Source organism: Colletes gigas, unplaced genomic scaffold (genome assembly GCF_013123115.1).
Source record: "Colletes gigas isolate AHSC1104 unplaced genomic scaffold, ASM1312311v1 Colletes_gigas_Sc00051, whole genome shotgun sequence".
Lineage (NCBI taxonomy): Eukaryota > Metazoa > Arthropoda > Insecta > Hymenoptera > Colletidae > Colletes > Colletes gigas.
This window is the reverse complement of record NW_025106680.1, coordinates 259,444-279,966: the sequence shown is the minus strand read 5'-3', so window position 1 is coordinate 279,966 and position 20,523 is coordinate 259,444. Positions and strand designations below refer to the sequence as shown.

The window sequence follows — 20,523 nt, the reverse complement described above, 5'->3', positions numbered from 1 at the left end:
GCAATGCGGTCATTAGAGTCAGTGGTTTTGTATAGTTTGTAGTTTTTCGAAGCACAGTGGCTTCCACTAGAGTATCGTTTACAGGTTAGGCACACGCGAAGGTCGAGTCAGTGTTTTTTTTCGTAGTATGTAAATGTTTTCCAGAGCGTTAATTTACTATTTTCTTTAATAACTTTGTAGCGACCGGTCGTGCGCACAATGGAAAGTTTTTCTCTCGTGCAAACGGCCCACGTAATTTACGACTCTCGTTCGTCGAATCTGTTTTTGAGGAAGATATTTTCCATACTCGCGTATCGAATGCGTTTAGTAAATTCTTTTCCTAAGTCCCTCAACAGCAAATAGAGACCGTCGAAAATTAGGGATTTCTGGAGGACACTCGACGCGTACCCATCGGAGTTTCGCCAAGTGGGCCCAGCGCGGGTGGTCCGAAGGAAATTTTGCAGTGAGGGCGCAACGTCGTCCCCCTCAATCACCACGCCGTTTCGAAAACAAGCACGCTGTGGGTGTAAGAAATAGGCGGTGATTTGGGAAAAATAAACGGCCCTGATTGGAAAGGCCCAACGCGTGGGGTTAACCAATCAGGGTTGTTTAACAATTTTGCCAGTGCGACCGAGGGGTCGACATAGAGACGAGCGAAGAATAACTTCACTTGGTTTTGCGCGCTCTAACCGAAAACAACGGAAAAATAAAGAAAGTTTCGTCACCCCACTAAAAGTGTTTTCCTACAACAACCTATCCCAACAACTTTTAGCAGTATTCATTTACCGGTATTAGAATCAGTGCATCACTGAAGAGGAGTTTTGGGCAATACTCGACGAGTAAATAATGTAAGTATTGCTCAGCTTTGAATATGTAGAGACTGTTATATGAAATTAAAACTCTCGATAATTTTAACAAGAAATTATCATTGTTTCTTTATATTTTACAGTTTCAGGACCATGCAGACGACTTTGTCGGTGACTCACCCTGGGCAGCAGCATCATCCTGGACGCAAAGGTGTTGCAGAGGGTATTCTCCATCGTAGTCAACGATCGGTGAGTCGCATGTGATTTTTGTTCCTCCGGTCCCCAATCATGTCGTAGGACGAAAGGTCCGAATCGACATGGGTGACTGGTTGTATACGTGGTTTCTTTGGCAAGTGTAGTGACCGCGGGTATTTTTATATCCGTGAGTAGCAGCACATATTGTTTTATCTTAGGATCTTTTATTTAGGATTTTCTTGCATACCGCGATTTTTAATAAAAAAAAATGTCATAGTATGATAAATAATTTTGAATATGAATATTTATCTGTATATTTTTTAATATCGATTGTCTTTTATATTGTTCAATAATTACATTCACTTTATAATTAATTTGACGACTTTGTGTATCGAAGATTGGAAAAACATGATTCAACTAATGTGCAAGAAGATATTTCGCGACGGATACATTCTAGAGTCAAAGTAACATGCATTGTGTATTATTTTCACGTTTGAAAAATATACTTTGACGACAGAATCGCCCGAGGGTTAAATACTTTAATCAATTTGCTTGAATAGTTTATCTCACATTTCCAAAGTAATTTATTTTATTATAAAGTCTTGATCAGAGTCATTTTTTTCGTACAATTCAATTTTGATTAGTATACCTTTCTTATAGAAAAACATTTTTTAAATATTAAAATGAAATAAGAATAAATAAAGAAAATCTAGTCCGTTATACGTTTTAATCCACATTCTAATAATTTTTTATAGTCAGGATTTTTAGGTTACTTTTCCGTGCTCATTGCCTAATCTCACCCAAGTGCCCAGGTGCTACTTGTGTGAGTGAAGGCAATGAGCACGATGACTTAGTTTATAAAAATTTCTAATAACATATGTACGCGACTAACATTGGCTAGTGCATCGAGCGCGACGTAATTTTCACGTGTGTGTGTTTGAGGTTAGGGTGTGGAATTGCGTCGTTTAAAAAATTGATTATACTTAACAAAGACAATTTTCTTTCAACTTGTACATATTTTTTGCATATTTTATGAAATATAAATGAGAATTAGCTTCTTGATATTGAACAATAAACTGAAGAGAATCGATTACGATCATCCATACAATAGTATATTTTATCAAAAATTTTATTAAATGAAAATAACGTAATATATACAATCTAAGTACGCAATGATCACTAGTCTTTGTCAGTCGATTTCAGGTATTGGTACGTATCTTAGAGTGTGAATGTTTGCAATGTTCGGGTGTCGGAGGAGCCCCGGGGCTTCCTCTCTAGTTTAGGCCGCGCCCGGACATTATGTGTGAGAACCGTGGAGTGTGTGTTTGAGAGAATGAGTTTTGCAATTTTTTAAATACAGAGTTAGGTAGGTAGGTAACTTTCTGGTGTGCGTGTGCGTTTGATCTAAGTAGATAGGGTCAGGGCAGGACTGTTCACATTAGACATTCGGGTAGGCGCGTTTTCGCGTGGCAGTCCTGCACCTATAGTTACGATTTCGAGAGTGGAAAAGTTTGCCGATCCAAACGGTTTCTACCGTTTGCTTTGGTGTTACTTTTCATTCTTGGAATCGCCGCGACTTTAAAGTCGCTCGTCGCGTTCGCGGTCGTGGTTAGCCACCCTCGAAACGCTCGTCCCGCTCGAGTTACTGCCCACGTATTCCGATAACAATTCCTTGAATTGTTGGAGGTCTGCGTATCGCACGGAGTGCTCGAGCCTAGTATTAAGTTTCAGGCTTTGGCAGGACCGCCGAAGAAAGAAAAGAAAGACTCGATGGAGTCGAAGAGACCCTGACAAACTGTCGCAAGAGTGGGTTGTAACAAATGACTCTTCATCTTCATCTTCCAGATGAGGATGGAGAGTCATTCTCTGTTGTTACTTTTGTCACTACGTTTGCCTGTAGTTGTAGTATTTGTAGTTTTACAGATGGTACTTGGTACCACGACGTCCAGTGGTGGGCAAATCGCGGTTTGCATTAGCGTTGCTAATCATGAACGATCGCGTTGCTATTATTTTAACTTCTCGGTGATTAGTTTTAGAGTTGCGATCATATTTCGCGTTTGCTTTTCAGGATAGTGTTTGTCTAGATAATTTTGCAAATAATTAATTTTCTAGTTACATTTAGAGTTGCGAACGTTGAGAATTTTTTGCGATTTCTTTCAGAGTAGCGTCGCGAATAAGAATTGATCACGGTTTGCATTGGCGTTGCGAAATATTAATCGCGTTGCAACTAGTACGATCGAATCATGATTATATTTTAGGCGTTTTGTATCAGTGTTGCGATATTGACGAATCGCGTTGGTTTGATTAGCGTTGCGTCATATAAAGTGCCCAAAATACAATACTGAAACTGATATGCGTGCTTTGTATATCATAAAAGCGTACTTTTTCACCTGTAAAATGTTTGTTTGTATATCTACTAATTCGTTCAACAAGTTTTTGTTACAGAGTATATATGGATACTGCAATTGAATGGAATATGAAGATATCAAAAATGAAACTTCCCATAAATTTGAAAAACAGAATGGTAAGAAATCGCTACAATATGGGTCTTGAATAGTCCTGGAAAATCATACTTTGAATTGTGTTTCATACTGTTCGGTTTGTGTTTCAGGAAATCTTCGTGAAAGGAGTGGCAGAAACAACAAGGAGCAACAAATTGTTATGCATTTCTTTAGGTATGTTTGTAAGTAGGATATACATAGTGTATACACAAATTTAGGTTTATAATTAGGTAGTTTATAAGAAACAGCATTCGTTTACGTTTAAATAATGAATTCTATTTTGGATTGACTTTCATGGCTTCGTGGTGGCCTTTCACAGGCAAATTCTTCTGAAAGCTCTCTTGTCTGTTGGTTCTTCGAACGATCGATCTAATCACGATCCCTCGTTTCTCGTAAAAATTTTTCATAAATGGAGGGTGGTTGGGATTCGGTTAGGGCGGGTCTCTAATCGCAGCAACCGCCATCCTGAGACCTGGGGATTATTATTTACTATGTAATTAATTTTATTGCTTGCAACTGTATAATATAATTATTTAATAATTAATTGCATAGTAAATAATATGAGCTAATAGCTGTGATATTTCTCGTAGTTACAGATGTCTTTTCGATTTTCTGATACATGAGTGTTTCAGGTATAGTAATACTTGTAACTAACAAATACATGGTACATATTATTAAGCATTATTATAACTGTTGTAATCTGTTATAAAATATGAACAGAATATAACAAAACAAAAAATATAATTAACAATCTCTCTTATAACGAACTCTCTTCTCCATATTCGATCGACCTCCGATTGGCGATGCTCAGATCTCTCTGAACATTGCCAACACACATATAAAATTACCGTTCGACATCACGAACAATGGATTACCTTCTACGAATAACTATTGTTTGATATAAATTATAAATTGATGGAAAGAACAGGAACGAAACTATGAACAATCTTCGATAGATGATTCCTCAAAAGTTTCATTTTCAAACGCGTTAGTGGTGTTTTATCATTCGCTTCTTCTTACAATTTTCTTCGATTTTTATGATTTTATCGGCTTTAACCGAACATAATACAGATTACAGTATCGGTGTTTCTGGAGTGCATTAAGCCAAACCTGAAATATTCGCTTCGAAAGCTGCAGAGAACTAACAGCGAATCGCGGCTGATAAATCGCGTTAATTACCGATTTTCCATCAGGGTTGCGTAGAAACGCAAACCCTTTGGTAATAAATCACGAATCGATGGAATTGCCCACGGTGCACCGTGAAAGTAATGACGTCAGAGATGGGATCATCGAGCGAGAATGCTTTAGAAAAAAACTATTGTTAATTTTAATCGAATATTTAGCCACTTGGGTGATGTCTCTCGTAACTATAATATTCGCAGCTTTCGTAGGATCTATTCTTTCTGACATTGCTTTAAACAAAATATAACGAGTAACAAGACAATTACCTAAGTGACACGAACGATAGCTTCGTAATTTTTTCCTTCGACGTTAGACATTTTGGGTCCCGTTGAAATTGTTCGAAAATCAATTTGCAACATATTCTTATAGAATATTTCCTGTTGCTTTTTGCAGAAAATTAATTCGAACGATAGACATTAAAAAATAAGATTGCCTAAAATAATAAGTATTGATTTATTTAGTTTTGAAAGAGAATCGAAGAAAAATGGAAAGATTATTTTTGTTTAAATCTCAGATCAGAGTCTTCCCTCGAACGGATAGCTGAGAATCCGTGGATAGAATAATAATAATAATCGAAAGTTTTCGCGAAGAGTGTGTCTAAGAGGAGCGTGAGGACGTTAGAGAAACAAGGGAAAATAACGAAATTCTCCGCGACCGGTGAAATCGATTTTATTCGAAGACGGCAGATTCCGTACGGGACGATAAAATACGTGGCAAGGAAAGGGCCACTCTCGTGCGTGGGCAGTTAGAGGCAGAAGGAAATGAATATTTCATGGAAACACGCAGCGATATGCTGCATATTCGTTCCCAGTTTGCCTCGACCCCGAGCTATCTTCATAATTCTCGCCTTACGTTTATTAATGCCAACCTACACCAGCTTGGGCGGTGCGTGTCGATTAGCCACCATGACGCGGTTTCAAACCCTCTGCTTTTTTATCGGGCACCTACTCTTCTTCCTTTTCCTTCACCGTTGTTCCTTATCTTCGTTAATTAAAGTTCCCAAGAAATTTACAAAACAGATTAGCTATAGCAGAAAGTCGATTAGTGGAACGCTGATTAACCACTGCCCCTACAGAACATCTTTATTTCTTAACGCTTTAACTGCTAGACTAACTCCCTGAAACTTTATTTTTAGACAATTGGAAACTACTCACAATTTGTCACAGAACTCATTTTTACAGCCCATAGTCGAATCGTGAAGATTAATTTTTCTAGCTCTTTAGTGAAAAGTTATGTCACCCACATATGGGTGACGTGGCAGTCAATGTGTTAAATATTTACGAGGAATTATCGGAATATATTTAATAATGGTTTACACAACCTTTGGAGCGAAACAAAAATCGAACGAAACTTTCACGTAGTCATAAAGATTTTCTATTTTTGTTTCTTGGGATCAATTGTCGGGGATGTTCGCCTTTTTATTAATTCTAATAATCAAAGTTCTACAGTGTTTTCTGTCCTCCTTTTGGGTTCCAACCAAATTCTGGTCAATGTTCGTCGAAATTTCAAGACAGCGATTCGTTGACCACCGTAAGCGTAAAAATATATGTTTGCGTGCACAAAACGAGTTCCCCCTGCTTTCCGGAAATAAAGACTCGGCGCAAGGTGCATTCAAATCGCTCCCGTGTGCCGATACCACAAGTTTAATCGTTTCTTTATCGATTCGCCTCGCGATTTGTACCAGCTGTGCCCTATTTTATAGATAAATTTGGCGCCCGCCTTGCCGGGAACAATCAGATTTAAACAAATTCGATTTCTAAACGACGAATAAGAATTTTATTCAGACTATATTTATTCGTGATCTAGTTATCTTAAATTCAAATCCATTACTAGCAAACAGACGACCAATGTTTGTACAAAAATTAGTTTACGAATGAATAATACATTTTTATTCGTAATGCGTGAATAAAATTTGTCCAACTCGGTTAACAATCACGATATTCCTCGTGTCGTTTAGTCGTGGAAGAAAGAAGGAATCGACGCTAGTTTCTCATTCCCAAGGACCATCAGGGAGTTTCCAAGACGTTGGAAACATCTGATAAATATTTAAAGAAGCGATCGAGCGTTAGCCGACAGAGAACTCTGTGGTAATATGGTTGTCATAGAAAGAATGTATTTATAAGGTACGAAAGAGAATGTTACTTGTACAAGAGGATGAGTATGACGCGTCCGTACGGAAAACAACGTGTGTCTAATGTTCGTGTTTGGAAATGAGCGTGGCGAAGTATGTCAAACTCATCCTCTTAACCGTTTGCGCGCGATTGAAGCGAAAGAATAATTCCAAGGACAGCTTAGTGTCGAGTGGTAGGATTCCCCATGGAAACCATGGATGGTGCCTTGAATCGTGGAAGAAAAACGACGGAAAGTCCACCGACAAGGACAAATGGAAACTCGATGCGCGATATTTCTAACGAGTTACCTTTTTTTCAAAGAAAATATCTTGCGTACGGCGAGATGTTATGCACCAATCTGACAAAATCGGTTTCTAGAAAGACGCGATTAAAGTTCGATTTCTTAAGAGTTTTGTTATTATTTCGAGTTTGTTCTCTGACATTCCAATTAGTGTTTTGTAGAAAGGTTTTCGTAAAAGCAAGAAAATACATTTTATAGTTGGTTGAAACTAGGTGGTTCGTGGTAGAGATCGATAAAGGTTCTGTTAATTTTTGCAAGACGCCATTTTATTTCATTGGTTCCGATATCGTGGTATTTGTGGCGTCGTAAGTATTGGATCGTACATTCCGTGATAAAAAGATAGCACACTACGTGATTTTGTTCATTTTTGTTGATCTAATCGATTAATGAATGTTATAAAAAACCGAGTTAGCTTGGCACTACATTCTCTGAATAGCCATAAGTCGCTCAACTCTTCATAAATGGGTAAAATTATTTTAAAAACATAATCGAGATGTGCTGGTTTACGTTTCTAGCTGTCCGCCGCTCGACTAACCGCGAATAGTATTACTTTCGAAAGAAATCAATTTTTTGGTATACGTGGTTCTGTATAGCGTTTCATTGTCGGTGGCCGTAGAAAGTGAGCCGCGAGACTCTGTTTTCGCCGGACATGCCTGAATTTAGCCGTCGCGTCGGGAGGGTTAACAAGTTGCATTCCGGAGCCACCGGTGGCTCGCGGCGACGCTCGCATGTTAAAACCGCCACGACGGAATCGAAGGATGAATCGAGGCTCCTCGGGAGGCACGTCGCGCGGCCGTGGGGTACCGCGACCTTGGCACTTCTGGTCTAGGTGTTCGTAAAGTAGGCGCGGCCCTGGGTTATGCCGCTACGGCGTCGCGACGAGCGTGCGCGAGAAAGCGCCGGGGTGGTTTCCTCGCTCTACCTCGGAGACCAGCCAGACGGGACAGCCGGTCAGATGCTACTCAGCCCAGAGCCGCGTCAACGTACTTCCGTGTGCATCCTCCTCACGTCCAACGACGACGTCTCTCCACCATCGCGCTCGTGTCAGTTCTTAACCGGAACGGTACCTCCCGGAGACTCGACGTCTCCGAGTTCCGTTCGCCTGGATCCAGCAGGAAATACGCTCTTCCGGATCGGAGATTATTTTCCAGCCACTCTATATCTCTCTTTGTCTCACACTCTCTTTCTCGTATCCTCGGCCTCGAAGCTTGGTTCAGCTAGTTTTCTTCGTTTCGTGCGACTCTATTTCCGGGCCGCACGAGCGTGCGTGTGTCGAAAGAAACACGGTCCAGCGAGACATCGGCGGGAAGGTTTAGTGACAACGCGCGACCACCTGTAGTTTGTGGCCTCGAGCCACCGCTGACGGCTGGCTCATCGGACGAGCCTCCTCCGTGTCTCTCCCACTCACCTCGAAACACCTCGTTTCTTACCGGAAGTGGACGCATCACCCGAGGAAGACGAGATAGCAACCATCGCCGAGGCCAAGGGCGACCGCATTCACGCGTATTCCGTACAAGTCTGTCAGGATTACCACCAAAATGAAGACGGCATCGTTTTCTCTGCGAGTGATGCGAGGGGTAAGTGATCGAACAGCATTTGGTCTATTTTCGTCCACGCGTTTGAGAATGGAAACGATCATGATTTCGATTCGAAAACCGTGAGTCTCAGTCCGTCGAGCGCGTCCTCGAGAGGATTTACCAATCGTTTCGTCGTGGAGTTTGCGGATTGACAGTCTAACGAGAGGCACAGTGTCGTTGATTGTCATTGGGTACACGAAACAGGTGGGAGTTTAACAGGTTGAGCGTCGAGCGAATTTCGTGTACCTTTCCATTCGCGTCGAACGTTCCTGAAACATTTCGCGCTGTTCTCAACCGTTGTTCGAATCGTTAGGGAATTAATTCGATTTACTTGCTCGTGTAAAGTTTGATAAAGGAACGTTGGAAATTGTGGCGTCGGGTTTGATTCGAGGACCCCTCGCGTGAGAAATATTTTTAAGCAGGATACGAAAGTGTTACTGATTTTCCAAATCGTCGTATAGGAATTGGAAATATTGAGTACTGTAATGTATTTATTATTTTAGAATTACTTGTCGAGTTACGTGGGTTCATAAATGTCCGTGTACATATTTTGTACGCGTCTATGTATTTGCATATTAAGTATATTTTTCTTTTCTTCAGTTTTTCTTACCGTCAGAGAGTACGTACTTTAACTTTAACCCTTAACGGTCCAATACCGCCATATACGCGGCATTTCATTTATTAGATCGAATGTTTATTGTTATACACTCACTAACTTATTACTGTGGAAATATATCAATGAATTTTCACTAAAAAAATAAATATCGTTTAAATATATTTAAATAAATTTGAAATGCTCCTGGATCGTTAAGGATTAATCAACTATTGTAATACAAAAGAAAGATCAATTGTAAACGCAATCCCTTGGATAAATTTTAACGCGAAGAATATGTAATATTGAATTTGATCTCAGAAAACATTTTTTCTTTGCTTCCAAACGTGCCACAATTTCCTATATTAATCTGTACATTGTCTAATTTCCTCTTATTGTTAGATTTCCATTCTACATAATCTAACGTATTTCCCTGCGTTGTCTTGTTTGTCTTATTTTAATCTGTTTGTGTTATAACTTTAAGGTTATATTGTATAAATTATTTTTATATAACGATGTATGTACTCGTGTGCATATTAATAGGTTTAATAATAATAATCATAATCATGGAGGTGGTCGAATAACGATATGGTTGCTTGTCGGCTCTCCCGACGTTCGAGAATTTGATTTTATTGAAAGTGTACCGCAACAAACTAGCGTATAGAAACATTTTGAAAGAAAACATAAAAAAAAGTGTAGGAAAGTTGAACCTTGGACTATTTTTACTTTCAACGGGATAACGATCCGAAGCACGTCGTTTATATCGTTCGTCAACGGACTTTTTTTTAACATCCTATATACGTTATCAACTCCATCATAATCTTCCGATTAAAATTCTATAAAACACTTTGTTCCGAGTTGGGAAGAAAAATTAGAAAACACCGTACAATTACTGAATAGCAGTTAAAAAATGTATTCTTGGATAAGTAGCATACAATAAATTCGGATAGAGCAACAAAATTAGTTCACTCGATGTTAAATCGATTGAAAAATGTTAGAAAAGGCCTATATATAAAATTCTAATCGTACCGATACTTTAGTTTAGTTTTTTATTATGCTAAATAAAAATAAAAAGTAATTCGATAGATTGCGATTCTATATATAAAATTTGTCTTTAGGTTTCATTAAAAAAGGACGAGAACGCTTTGTTCGATCTAATAATATCGATTTCTCCTTACAAAGATTAATTGTCGCATGGAAATGACACGGATGTAAGGAAAGATACCAATTCGAAATTATCGCTTCTTTTTTACTTCTCTGTTGATTCTAGAAACGGATAGAAAAAGTTCCAAGGTAACGAATGCAATTCGCTTTTCAATTATTCTTGCGAAATTCGAGGAACAAAGCGTGGCTCCTCAAAACGATTCTCGAACGAGATGCACAGCAGAACAATTCTATCTACGGAAGAAGCGTTTATTCCACTGGATTTAGACGTTCTCCGAGAAACTTCGTCCCCGTCATAGATACTTAAATTGGAAAACGCAGTCGCGTAATACGACAGGAAACTCGAGGAGCTTGACTTGTAATAACTTCGTCCCGGCACGGACCTTCGAGGGCCTAATAACCACGATTCGCATCTAAATTCGCGAGCACCGAGACTGAGATTAAAACGTGATTTCCATTTTCGTCGGCAGTCGTCGCGATAGCTCTTAATTAGTAATTTCGCGGCTCCGTGACCGGCGTGAAATACGATTCTATCGACGGCAAGGTGCACGAAGGGCGTGAAAAATGGGAACAGAGACGCCTTTAAGGTCTTTCGTTGTTTTTAAATAGTCGAATCAGGCCGCGAAACAATGTCTTCGAGGATCCTGTTGAAAATATTTGTTCCCTTCCATTTGATGCCGCGTCTCGTTCGACTTTGTCCGACCGGTTGGTGTATTGTTCGGATATTTCCCACGGGAAACCGTTATTTCTATTCGACGCACGGAAAATACAAAGAGGGTTCGCCTCGCGAAGCCCCGTGAAACTTTGTTTGAAACCACCCTCTTTGAGCGCGCCGTAATGCAAAGAAGCATTTCAAGCCGCACAATCGAAAATTCAAAGGAACCGTTTGTACGCGTTTTTTTTTTGCGCAAATACATGAAATCACGCGGAGCTTCGAGCTTCCAGTTGCTTGGATAAATATCGTTGTTCGCGAGAAACGAATCGCATAGAAGCTCTGCAAGCAATTGGAACTATTGATATCATATCAACCGTAAATGTACTTCTTTCTTTCACACTTTGATTGCCACCCAGAAATGGAAATAAATTTGGATAGGATTTGTTAATTTCAGCAAGGTTACAAAAATGAAACAAATTTTTCGATCGTGTAGTTTACGATGATTTAAAATAAAAATTTTAGTGTTGCATAATATTCCACGGTTTTGATATGACAGTGAACGCGTTAAATCTGTTATGTATTTCCATATAAAAAAATTGATGCAACTTGGTAACACGTGCATAAATAATGATGCAAAGTTTCGAACTAAATTCTGCGTTAGAATATTCAGAATATGTCTCAGTTTTAACGGGTTTAGTCTAAAATATTCTCGTAAGTGGTACAATTTTGGCAAGTTTTCTCTACGTTGTTGAGCTATGCACCGCTGGGCAAGCATGTTCTAACACGGATCGGGGTTAATATGGTTTCCTCTTTGACGACGTAGTTCGCGAGTTAACGCGTCCACGGTGCCGATACGCGCTTGCATGTCCTGTCAACCGTTCCCGGTGGCGTTCACGGAAAATATTGACCATCTAAGGCGCAACACGATGCAATTAAGCCGGAAGTTAATTGATCGCAGCACCAAATATGCCGTGGAATGTGTGTGCAACTTTGAAGGCAAGCTGTTGGAAGAACGTGTCGAACCGTGTGGCTGAAACGATGTCGTTCGTAGGAACGGTATAAAGAATGGTGGATGGTCGTTCCTTGGCGAATTAAAGGCAACGGAAGAGACCACAGGGACGAGAAAAAGTTACGTGAGAGAAACGTGACCGCCATACGGTTCGTGTTTACGCGATCGGATCGAACACCCACCGTGCTAACACTTACCGAATATCAACGGTTTCAGCTGCGAATTCGCGAACTACGGTCTCTCGCGAAATCGGATTTGTTGCGAGCTTTCGTCCTCCTTTGGTCTGGATTAGCGTGCAGAGTCGCCCGCGGGGACGTGTCCATTTTGAAAATCACAGAAATGGCGAAAAACTTTTCCAATGGTCTGAACTTTCTATCCAAAAATATTTGTTGTTTCGCAAACGTACAATACCGAACAAACGTATAAGACAAACATTTCTATATCTTGTGCATTTAACCGTTCGAACCCTGGGGGTAGTTTCGAAATATCGCGCCGCGACAGCGCTTTTCCTGTTTCCTGTCAAAAAATTCCAAAACAATAACATTCTGACTGCAACCGATGGTGAAATTTACGTAAAATGTCACAGAGATCGTCTATACGTTACACTTTGACTAGCGCGAAATAAAATACTTGTACAGTAATGATTCTTAAAATGAACCTCCAGGTGTGATTCGTAAGTTGAACATTTCTATCCCTCCCAACTTGGGGGATTCCCCTTGGATCCCAGTGAAGAATGAAAGACAGTGTTTTACTTGGAAATTCAATTCTAGAGCAATGTTCATTTTACGAATCATTACTCTATCCGAGCGTTCTCATGCAAAATTTTTTGTTCCCGTCGAGATATTTCTTATCGATTCGTCTATGAATGGCCTTGAAACGACCTTGAGCAACCAGTTCATTCGGTCTCCGGTCTATAAACGTACGCGCGCAACCCTAACCGACGGAATGACGCGACGAGGGGCGTACGTTTTCCTCGTGAAGCCGTCTTTATCGCGCAATATTCCCTTTGAAGTTTCGGCCGGAATAAGAATTTCTGCGACGTCAGACAGGAACATCCCACTTGTATATGAAATTCCTTTCGCGATCGTTCGATCGGTGCTCGACGTTCCGTGCATTTTCTTCTGTTCGCGAAGGCGATGAAAGCCGTGATCCCAACCGATCCCAAGTTGAAAGAGAACCGAAAGCACGACTTTCCAAGGAACGCTTCCATAAAGTTGTAGATAGGAACGATCGGGCACGAAAGGGTTTCTAATATTTGCCGAGGAGCTCTCGAAGAGGTTTCGATTTGATCGACGAGCGACTATTCTGCTACCAGGGAAGGGTGTAACCGTCTCGTTTCCGTTCGCGACGCTCTATTTCCTGGATAGACATCGGGGAAAGAGTGTGCTACGTTCCGAGAAAACACTGTTATCGGGGTCAACGATCATCGAGAGAGCCAGTGCGGGTTATTTGTGAGATTTGATATGACAAACGACGGCAAATTGTCGATTAACGGCTGCAAAAAGCGACACAAAAGTCACGGAGAATACGGTGCCGCGTCGGTGCCCATTAAAGCTGGAAACGGCGGTATTAAGAAATGTCGCTTTACAGCTTGTGCATCGTTAGTTCCACGCGACACTGTTAAAACGTCACGACGCCATTGCTACGAAGATCCTCGCCGAGTGAAAGGTTAAAGGGTAGGGATTATAATCCTTAACTAGGAGCACGAGGTTGCGGAGGACGGTGCTATTGTTACTTCCTTACCCTTCTTGACATTATTTAACCTTAATAAGTTGTATTGTTTAATACCTTAGTTAACCCTATAGTTGGCTTTTGTACGCAAAGCAAGCATTCCTTGTGACATTTTCCACTTGCGACGTTCGTCGCTTTTCACTTTCCTTGCGTGAAAGACAGTGAATTCGAAAACTTTAAACACGTTTTTCAAATTGCAGTGCAAGATAACTTGAAAACTAATAGACCAAGTTATAATTAACATAAACATATCTTGTCTTGCTCTGCATCGAACCAAGAGAAGTGGAATTAAAAGTTTCATATTCGTTATAATTTGCTAACGAAGCGTTTATGGACATTTTGTTACACGATGTTTTAGTACTGTTTTTATTGTATTTACTCCTTGTATGTCTGGACTCGAACGAATTTGTTTCCCGGTCGTCCGTGGTACATTATCAACGGTGACGAACGATAGGGCTCGACGTATGCGACCGCGGTCCAAATACCGCGAATAAATCGACAGGACAAAAACGTTGCGTAATCTGTGCAATTCCAGGCCCGCGCGTGGCAATAAATCGACAATAACGCGACGATGTTAAGCGCGTTCGGTGTAATAAACGCGGTCGGCCGCTACTTTCCAGTCGTTCAGCGACGAAGAACGGTTTCCCATGTTCAGGACCATCGTTCCGTCTTCACGGAGACGATAAATCGTCCCTTTATTTTCGTGGCTCAAGGATTACCATCCGTCAGATCGTAAATCTTCCGACGATACACAGAGGCCGTAGCGTGCCACTAAAAGCCTGAATCGTTTCACCTTCGATCGTTGTGCAGTTCGCTTCGGCCATAGTCTTTGCCCCTCGGGACCGAAATCCAATTCCTCGCGATGCAGCGTGGGTGCGCACTTTCGCCCGTGAAGCAATTATCCGTCGGGTCTCTCGCGATTGTACGTCGCGGAAATGTTTTTTTCGCTACGGAAGACCCGTCTCCTATCTTCGCTCTTCCCACCAGCAACGGGATCGATGCTGATCGAATAATAGAAATTATTGCTCGATGGCTTTTATCGAGGCGAAATCGAAGCGCAGGAAAACGATCGCCGCGCGGAAGGCTAAAAGCATTTCCCGACCGGCTCGGAATTTACTCGATTAGTCGAGGAACGCGCAATTTCTCTACGTTTCAAGATCGTATTGTTTTAAATAAGTCCGAGTAGAGTAGAAAGGCTTCTTCGCGGACGAAACGTTACGGATGGAGATACCCAGAGGCGTCCAAGTACTTGAAAATACAAGCTGAACAAGCTTATTTTAATTGCTCATATTTTTGTTGAAAGCCGTCACGTCGGCGGTTAGATTAAAATACGGGTTTCCTTTTAATTAGGATATACAGGTTCATATAATTGCTTCGGTAAAATTTAACGTAAATTACTAGCAAGTAATATTTACGAGTTCTAACACCAGTCAAATTGACGGTTTCCGAATCAAACATTTGAATAGATTGAATTTTTTCATGTTTGATCAAATACTCGAGCTACTTGGATAATCAAATCCTTGACTTGGTTTGTATGTTTCAAGTACAGCTCTAAATCCTACAGATGAAATATTCAAGTTTCGCGATCGTCTTCGCACTTTGCTCTTTAGCATCAAATACATCAGTATTAACAATTCAAATACGACGCGTACTCCCACTTTTGCTCGTCACTGTATATAAAAACGAGAGAAATTCAACTTTCATGGAATTTTTTAACGTTTGTCAACGCGTTGATATCGGTCTTATTTAGCCGACCAGCCGCCGTACCAAATTTTCTTCGTCGAGAACGATCGACGCTTCCAATCTTCATTTTCCACGCCACCGATATACACCGAACGGTTTATCGAGCAGCGTAAAATATTACGTGTCTTTCGTCGTAATAACAAGTGGGAAGTTTCGAAAGGGAATCGCGGGGGATTTATTCGCGTAAATCGTGCTTGTTCCTTCCGTAAACCTTCGTGGAAAGCAGACGTTGTATTTTTCGTTCGACCAAGGTGATAGGCCGTATAGGCATGAAAATTTAAATGCCGGCGTTATATCGGCGTGTTCCGGTCCCAACATGCAAACTATCCTGTCGCGCGAAGTCCTTGCATTTCCATCAGCTTAATTAAGGTGGCTAACGGGCAGCGGAATTGCGGCACAATTCCTCGGAGTCATTGCGTCGTTGGTGACACACTGCGAGCGCAAACGATAGAGGTTCCCCGAACGTCTTGGCTGCTCGCGACTGCCTTTTAACCTAATTGTTGGATTACCAGCCAACTGTCGCCATATTTTAATACCCGTTCGGGGAAACGTCCCACAGCTGGGCGGTTTGCACGATCCTATTCGTTCGGGCAATATTTTAATTAAGAACCGTTCGGTGCGTTCGTTGTGACCCCAGAAACGCGCACAGAACGCGATGTACAGGCTGATTCTAGCGTGGTGCGCTTACTTGGTAGACAGAGGAATGGTAACATAACAGAAATTAAGAAAAGAAAAGACTCATCAATAAAGCAATCCTAGCAGCTCCTGCTTAGACGCCGTCATATTCAAAAGTCGATTAAGATTATAGAAACGGAAGGATCAGTCGAGCGCTTGCGAGAGAGATCAAGAGCGTAGCCCTCTGGTGGCGAATACGTGATAACGCTATTCTAACAAGAAAGCAATGTGGTCAATTAAAAATATTCGTATTTTTTGTTAGGTTTGAAACTTCCCCCGAATTAGGGATGGTAAGACACGTTTGTGTAAACTAAACAAAATCTCACGATGTACATTCGAACAAACCACCGTTAAATTTGAAAAGTGTCGCAACCCGGAATCCAACAATAGTTTGACAACCCCTGTGTTCCACGCGTTAGTTTATTTTGACCGAAAGTCAACGGTCAAGTCGGATCATTAATCACCTGGAACGAGTAACGGATTCCGGACGGGGAATTAATTTTTCCTCCCGAACGTTTCATCGACGAAATCAAATCCCCGTTGGGCGGAATCCGGGGGAAACGAGATGACCGTTTAGTCGGATAATTCGATCCTTCGCGGCTGGAAATAAAGCACGGCGGGGCGAGGCCGTTGAAGCGGCGGAACGCGAAAGATTCGAGCAGGGCGTTGAAAATGCGAGAGATCGCGCGATATAGGCCTAGCAACAGGTGGGCTGCACTTTAGGTCGGGTACAGAAGCAACGCAAAGCTCTCTGTCGGCGCGTTCTTACGGCCGGCTGGCAGCCAACTCGTCGGCCAGCTTTTTCCAACGAGCGCACCCGTAATCGGCTCGTAGGCCCGTTAATGTCTCCGGCTCGTTTTTGCACGACACGCCCGACGCTCTACTACTAGTGAAACTTAATTACCAAATTAATTAAGAGATCGTCTTTTTCACCTTGTTACCACCCGCTGGGAATCGTCGCGCTCTCCTCTTTATTGGGACGGAATTGCGAATGCAGGGGGAATTTCACGTAATTCCCTCCGATGCTCAGGAATATTCTCACGAGATTTTTAGCCTCTAGGTGTTGCAAGGTCGATTAAATTAATTATTCCTCGCTGGTAATGCGCGTGTGTCGTACACGAAGTCCGACACGCGTACGAAACTTCTCATTAGGTTCCGTACGAGTGGCGAGATAAAGGTGAAAGACAAATTAATTAACGATCACCATCGAGCATCGGTGTTATACGGTAGTTATTGGATCGCGCTATTGTCCGGTAGAAATTGCAAGAACGGAGTCATGGGGGATCTGGGTCATTTATGTAGGGCAGGTAATGTCAGGGGTTGCTTGGAACTTTTAGCTCTCGTTCCAGGCTTCGGGAACGTCTCAGGCGGGGTTTCTCGTCCTCGCATTTCCGTTTCCCTGCTCTCCCGAGATTCTCCAAGGAATTTTGACACTTCACGAATTCCTGGTTCGGCGCGCAGGATCTTCGAACGTATTCACACGCCGTGGAAACGTTTCTGCTTCCACGGACCGAGAAAGGAAGAAATAAATTGCGTCTCGGCGAAAGAAACTCGATATCTCGAGAAACGTAAACGATGCATTTTGCGAGAAAACGATTGTTAACTCTCTGAATCTTCCGTAGATTAGGAAGTCGGTTTGGGGTTCGTGTATTCTTTCACGTCGAATAATGTTTATTGTCGATTCGTACAGTCGTCGAGTTGTTCCAATAGTCGATTTTGTCTAAATAATACAGCAATAGTAACTCGTCAACTTGTTTCACTAGTTAGCAATTTTACAGCAATAGTCTCAATAATAACTTTTATATTACTTCATACAGCAATCATTTTTTTTTGAAACGTCAGATCGATCAATACCTTTGGTTAAATGTTCCAATTGTTTTTTCGCAATTGCGTTCGCGCTAGGCTCGCATGTACTGGTTATCGAATGTAGTGGTCGATGGTCAATCGAATAATAGGCATGCAAATTCAAGATTCGATTTGAACTAGAATCTTGAGCGACGGGCAATTGTTACGCGCCGCAAGGTGCAAATGATCAGCGGCTTGATTGTCAATATCAATTACCCGGCCCGTGGAACTCGATACGGTCGACAGTAACGCCTGCGTCCATTGTAAAGTGTTTCACGGCCGACACAGTATTGTAGAATTTCCTTTCCCTGAACGTGACAGAAACTCAACCGGCTCTGGGTAGCTTTGGATTTCCCCTCGGGAATCGAGACAATTAAACGGCGAACCGTTTACACAACGGTGTTCGAAGGAATTTGGACTTCTACTGCTGTTTAATTGTCATTGTCGCTGATCGACGTATCGGGTGTTCCAATTAATGGTTCTTCGCGCCAATATAGCTGATTTTCCATTTGAAGTATTTGCACGTACGTTTTAATAAAGAGAACATGAAAAGATTTAATACAAATCGAATATATGGAATGATATTATTACGAATTCGAGAATATAAATAATTTTGATAAGCTTATTGTCTGTCGAACAAGTACAACAGCAATAAATAGAATCAATAAAGGCAAGCAGATTAACGAAATAATTAAACGTATGCACCTGTGAAATTAACAATGGATAAAGCAACGGATAATAAAGGGCGAACGAAGAATAAACAGTACGAAAATGAAACAAGGATACTTCAGAGGAAAGAAGATATATGCGAAATATATCGTATAAACAATCCTTAACAAGTATTTACGTACGTATTACTTTTTGCTCGTTAAGAAGATCCTTTTTCATAGAGATGTATAAATTCTAATAAAAAATGAGTATTTTACGATGATATTATTCCATGACGACAATGGTGTGTAACAGGGGATGCACCAGAACGCATTCCGAGGAAGACTTTGCATATCAAAGGAATAATGAATGATCTGTGATAAAACATGGGTAGAATTATTCATTGCAAGATTAATAAAACTGAATCGTTCAACTTGGTAAAACTAATAGAATTGAAAATGTGGAATATGTCTTCTAGTAACTCTTTGTAATGACACCATTAAGCTTGTTTAAACAATTGTATAATTTGATGTTCGTTTTTGGTATCATTTTCATCCTAAGCTTTATGTCAATAGAATAAAAAGTACAAAAGTTTACTTTTTTGCATAAGCAAGTTCGAGTTAGTTTTTGCTGGAATTGGCGGGGATCATTTGGTAACGACTTAAAGAGGCAAAATGTCTATCTCTTAAGGGGCATTACGATATTCAGTAGGTTTGGATTTCGTAGCACTCGTCCGTCTCTCAAACACTCATTTTTTTCCACTCTTTGAAACCGCTAGGTCGACTGTGCAAGCTTTCGCCTCGAGTGGATCCGGGTAATCGGTGAAAAGCTCGTCCTTTCTCGTCCACGACCAGCGATTGATATTTCCTCGAGTATCCCGTTTTGTTTCTAAAACAACGGCACAGCTTATTTCAGCCAGATTGATTTTCGTGACCAGCCAACGAAAAGTTGCGTACGTTAAAATCCAGGTAACTTTCATCGAGTCACGTGACCGCAATTACATTGTGCTTAAGGATCCAGCGTCGCGACGCGTCGTTCTATCAAAGCTGCCAGACTCTTGTACGCGTCCAAGCAAATTTTCCACCCGTCATTCATAATATTCTTAATCGTGCGTAATTCATAACGAAAGGAATGATTTTAAGGGGGGGGTTTCGAGACGTAAAATTTGATTTTCAAAACTATTTTTCTACAGAATAAATAAAATAACCATAAAATATTTTACTAAAAAAAAGGGGAATCAGAATATACAAATTAAACATCGAAACGAAATAGTGATTTAACGCTTTTGTAATAACATTTTTATGCCAATGTTTACCAAGTTTTGTTTAGCGATACAGGAACTCGTTTTAAAAATTAAAAATTTTTGAAATTGTGTTTTGTTCGAATTGTTGACCTTGTCATCTTTTTCTTCGATCGCGCTTTCAACGTTCGAGTATTTGTAGTAGCAACAACGATTGGAGCCCACTGAAAAGTGGAGCAACCACTTTGTCAATGTCACGAGGCGCACATAACGTTGCGGCGGGATATTTAACCGACTCCCACTTGATAAACGGAATAGTCTCTGTCCTGCTGTTAATATCGTTCGTGTCCTTCCACTCTTTCTCGCGTTACGTCGTTTCTCATAACATCGCCGTTGCTGTTTCCCGCGATAACTTCGCAAAGTCGAGGGTCGTGTTGCGTTACACACAGGTTGCACCTCCTCCAAGACGAATATAGCGCGACTCTTCGGGACGAGGACGCAAGCGGAGGGTGTGCAGCTGGAATACTTTTCCGGGACAGTTGGCTGTTATTTAACCACCGTACTCCGTT

At 41.1% G+C, this 20,523-nt stretch overlaps 1 protein-coding gene across 1 annotated transcript in view; it reads left to right on the top strand.

Annotated features, from left to right (window-relative positions):
* Window positions 1-8,383: 8,383 nt before the first annotated feature.
* Window positions 8,384-20,523, top strand: part of LOC122403404 (neo-calmodulin-like) — an 84,848-nt gene continuing 72,708 nt past the window's right edge. Inside the window, exon 1 of the mRNA XM_043406909.1 lies at window positions 8,384-8,652. Within this exon, the coding sequence (XP_043262844.1) occupies window positions 8,614-8,652 (39 nt within the window). The 5' untranslated portion in view covers window positions 8,384-8,613. The remainder of the gene's footprint in view (window positions 8,653-20,523) is intronic.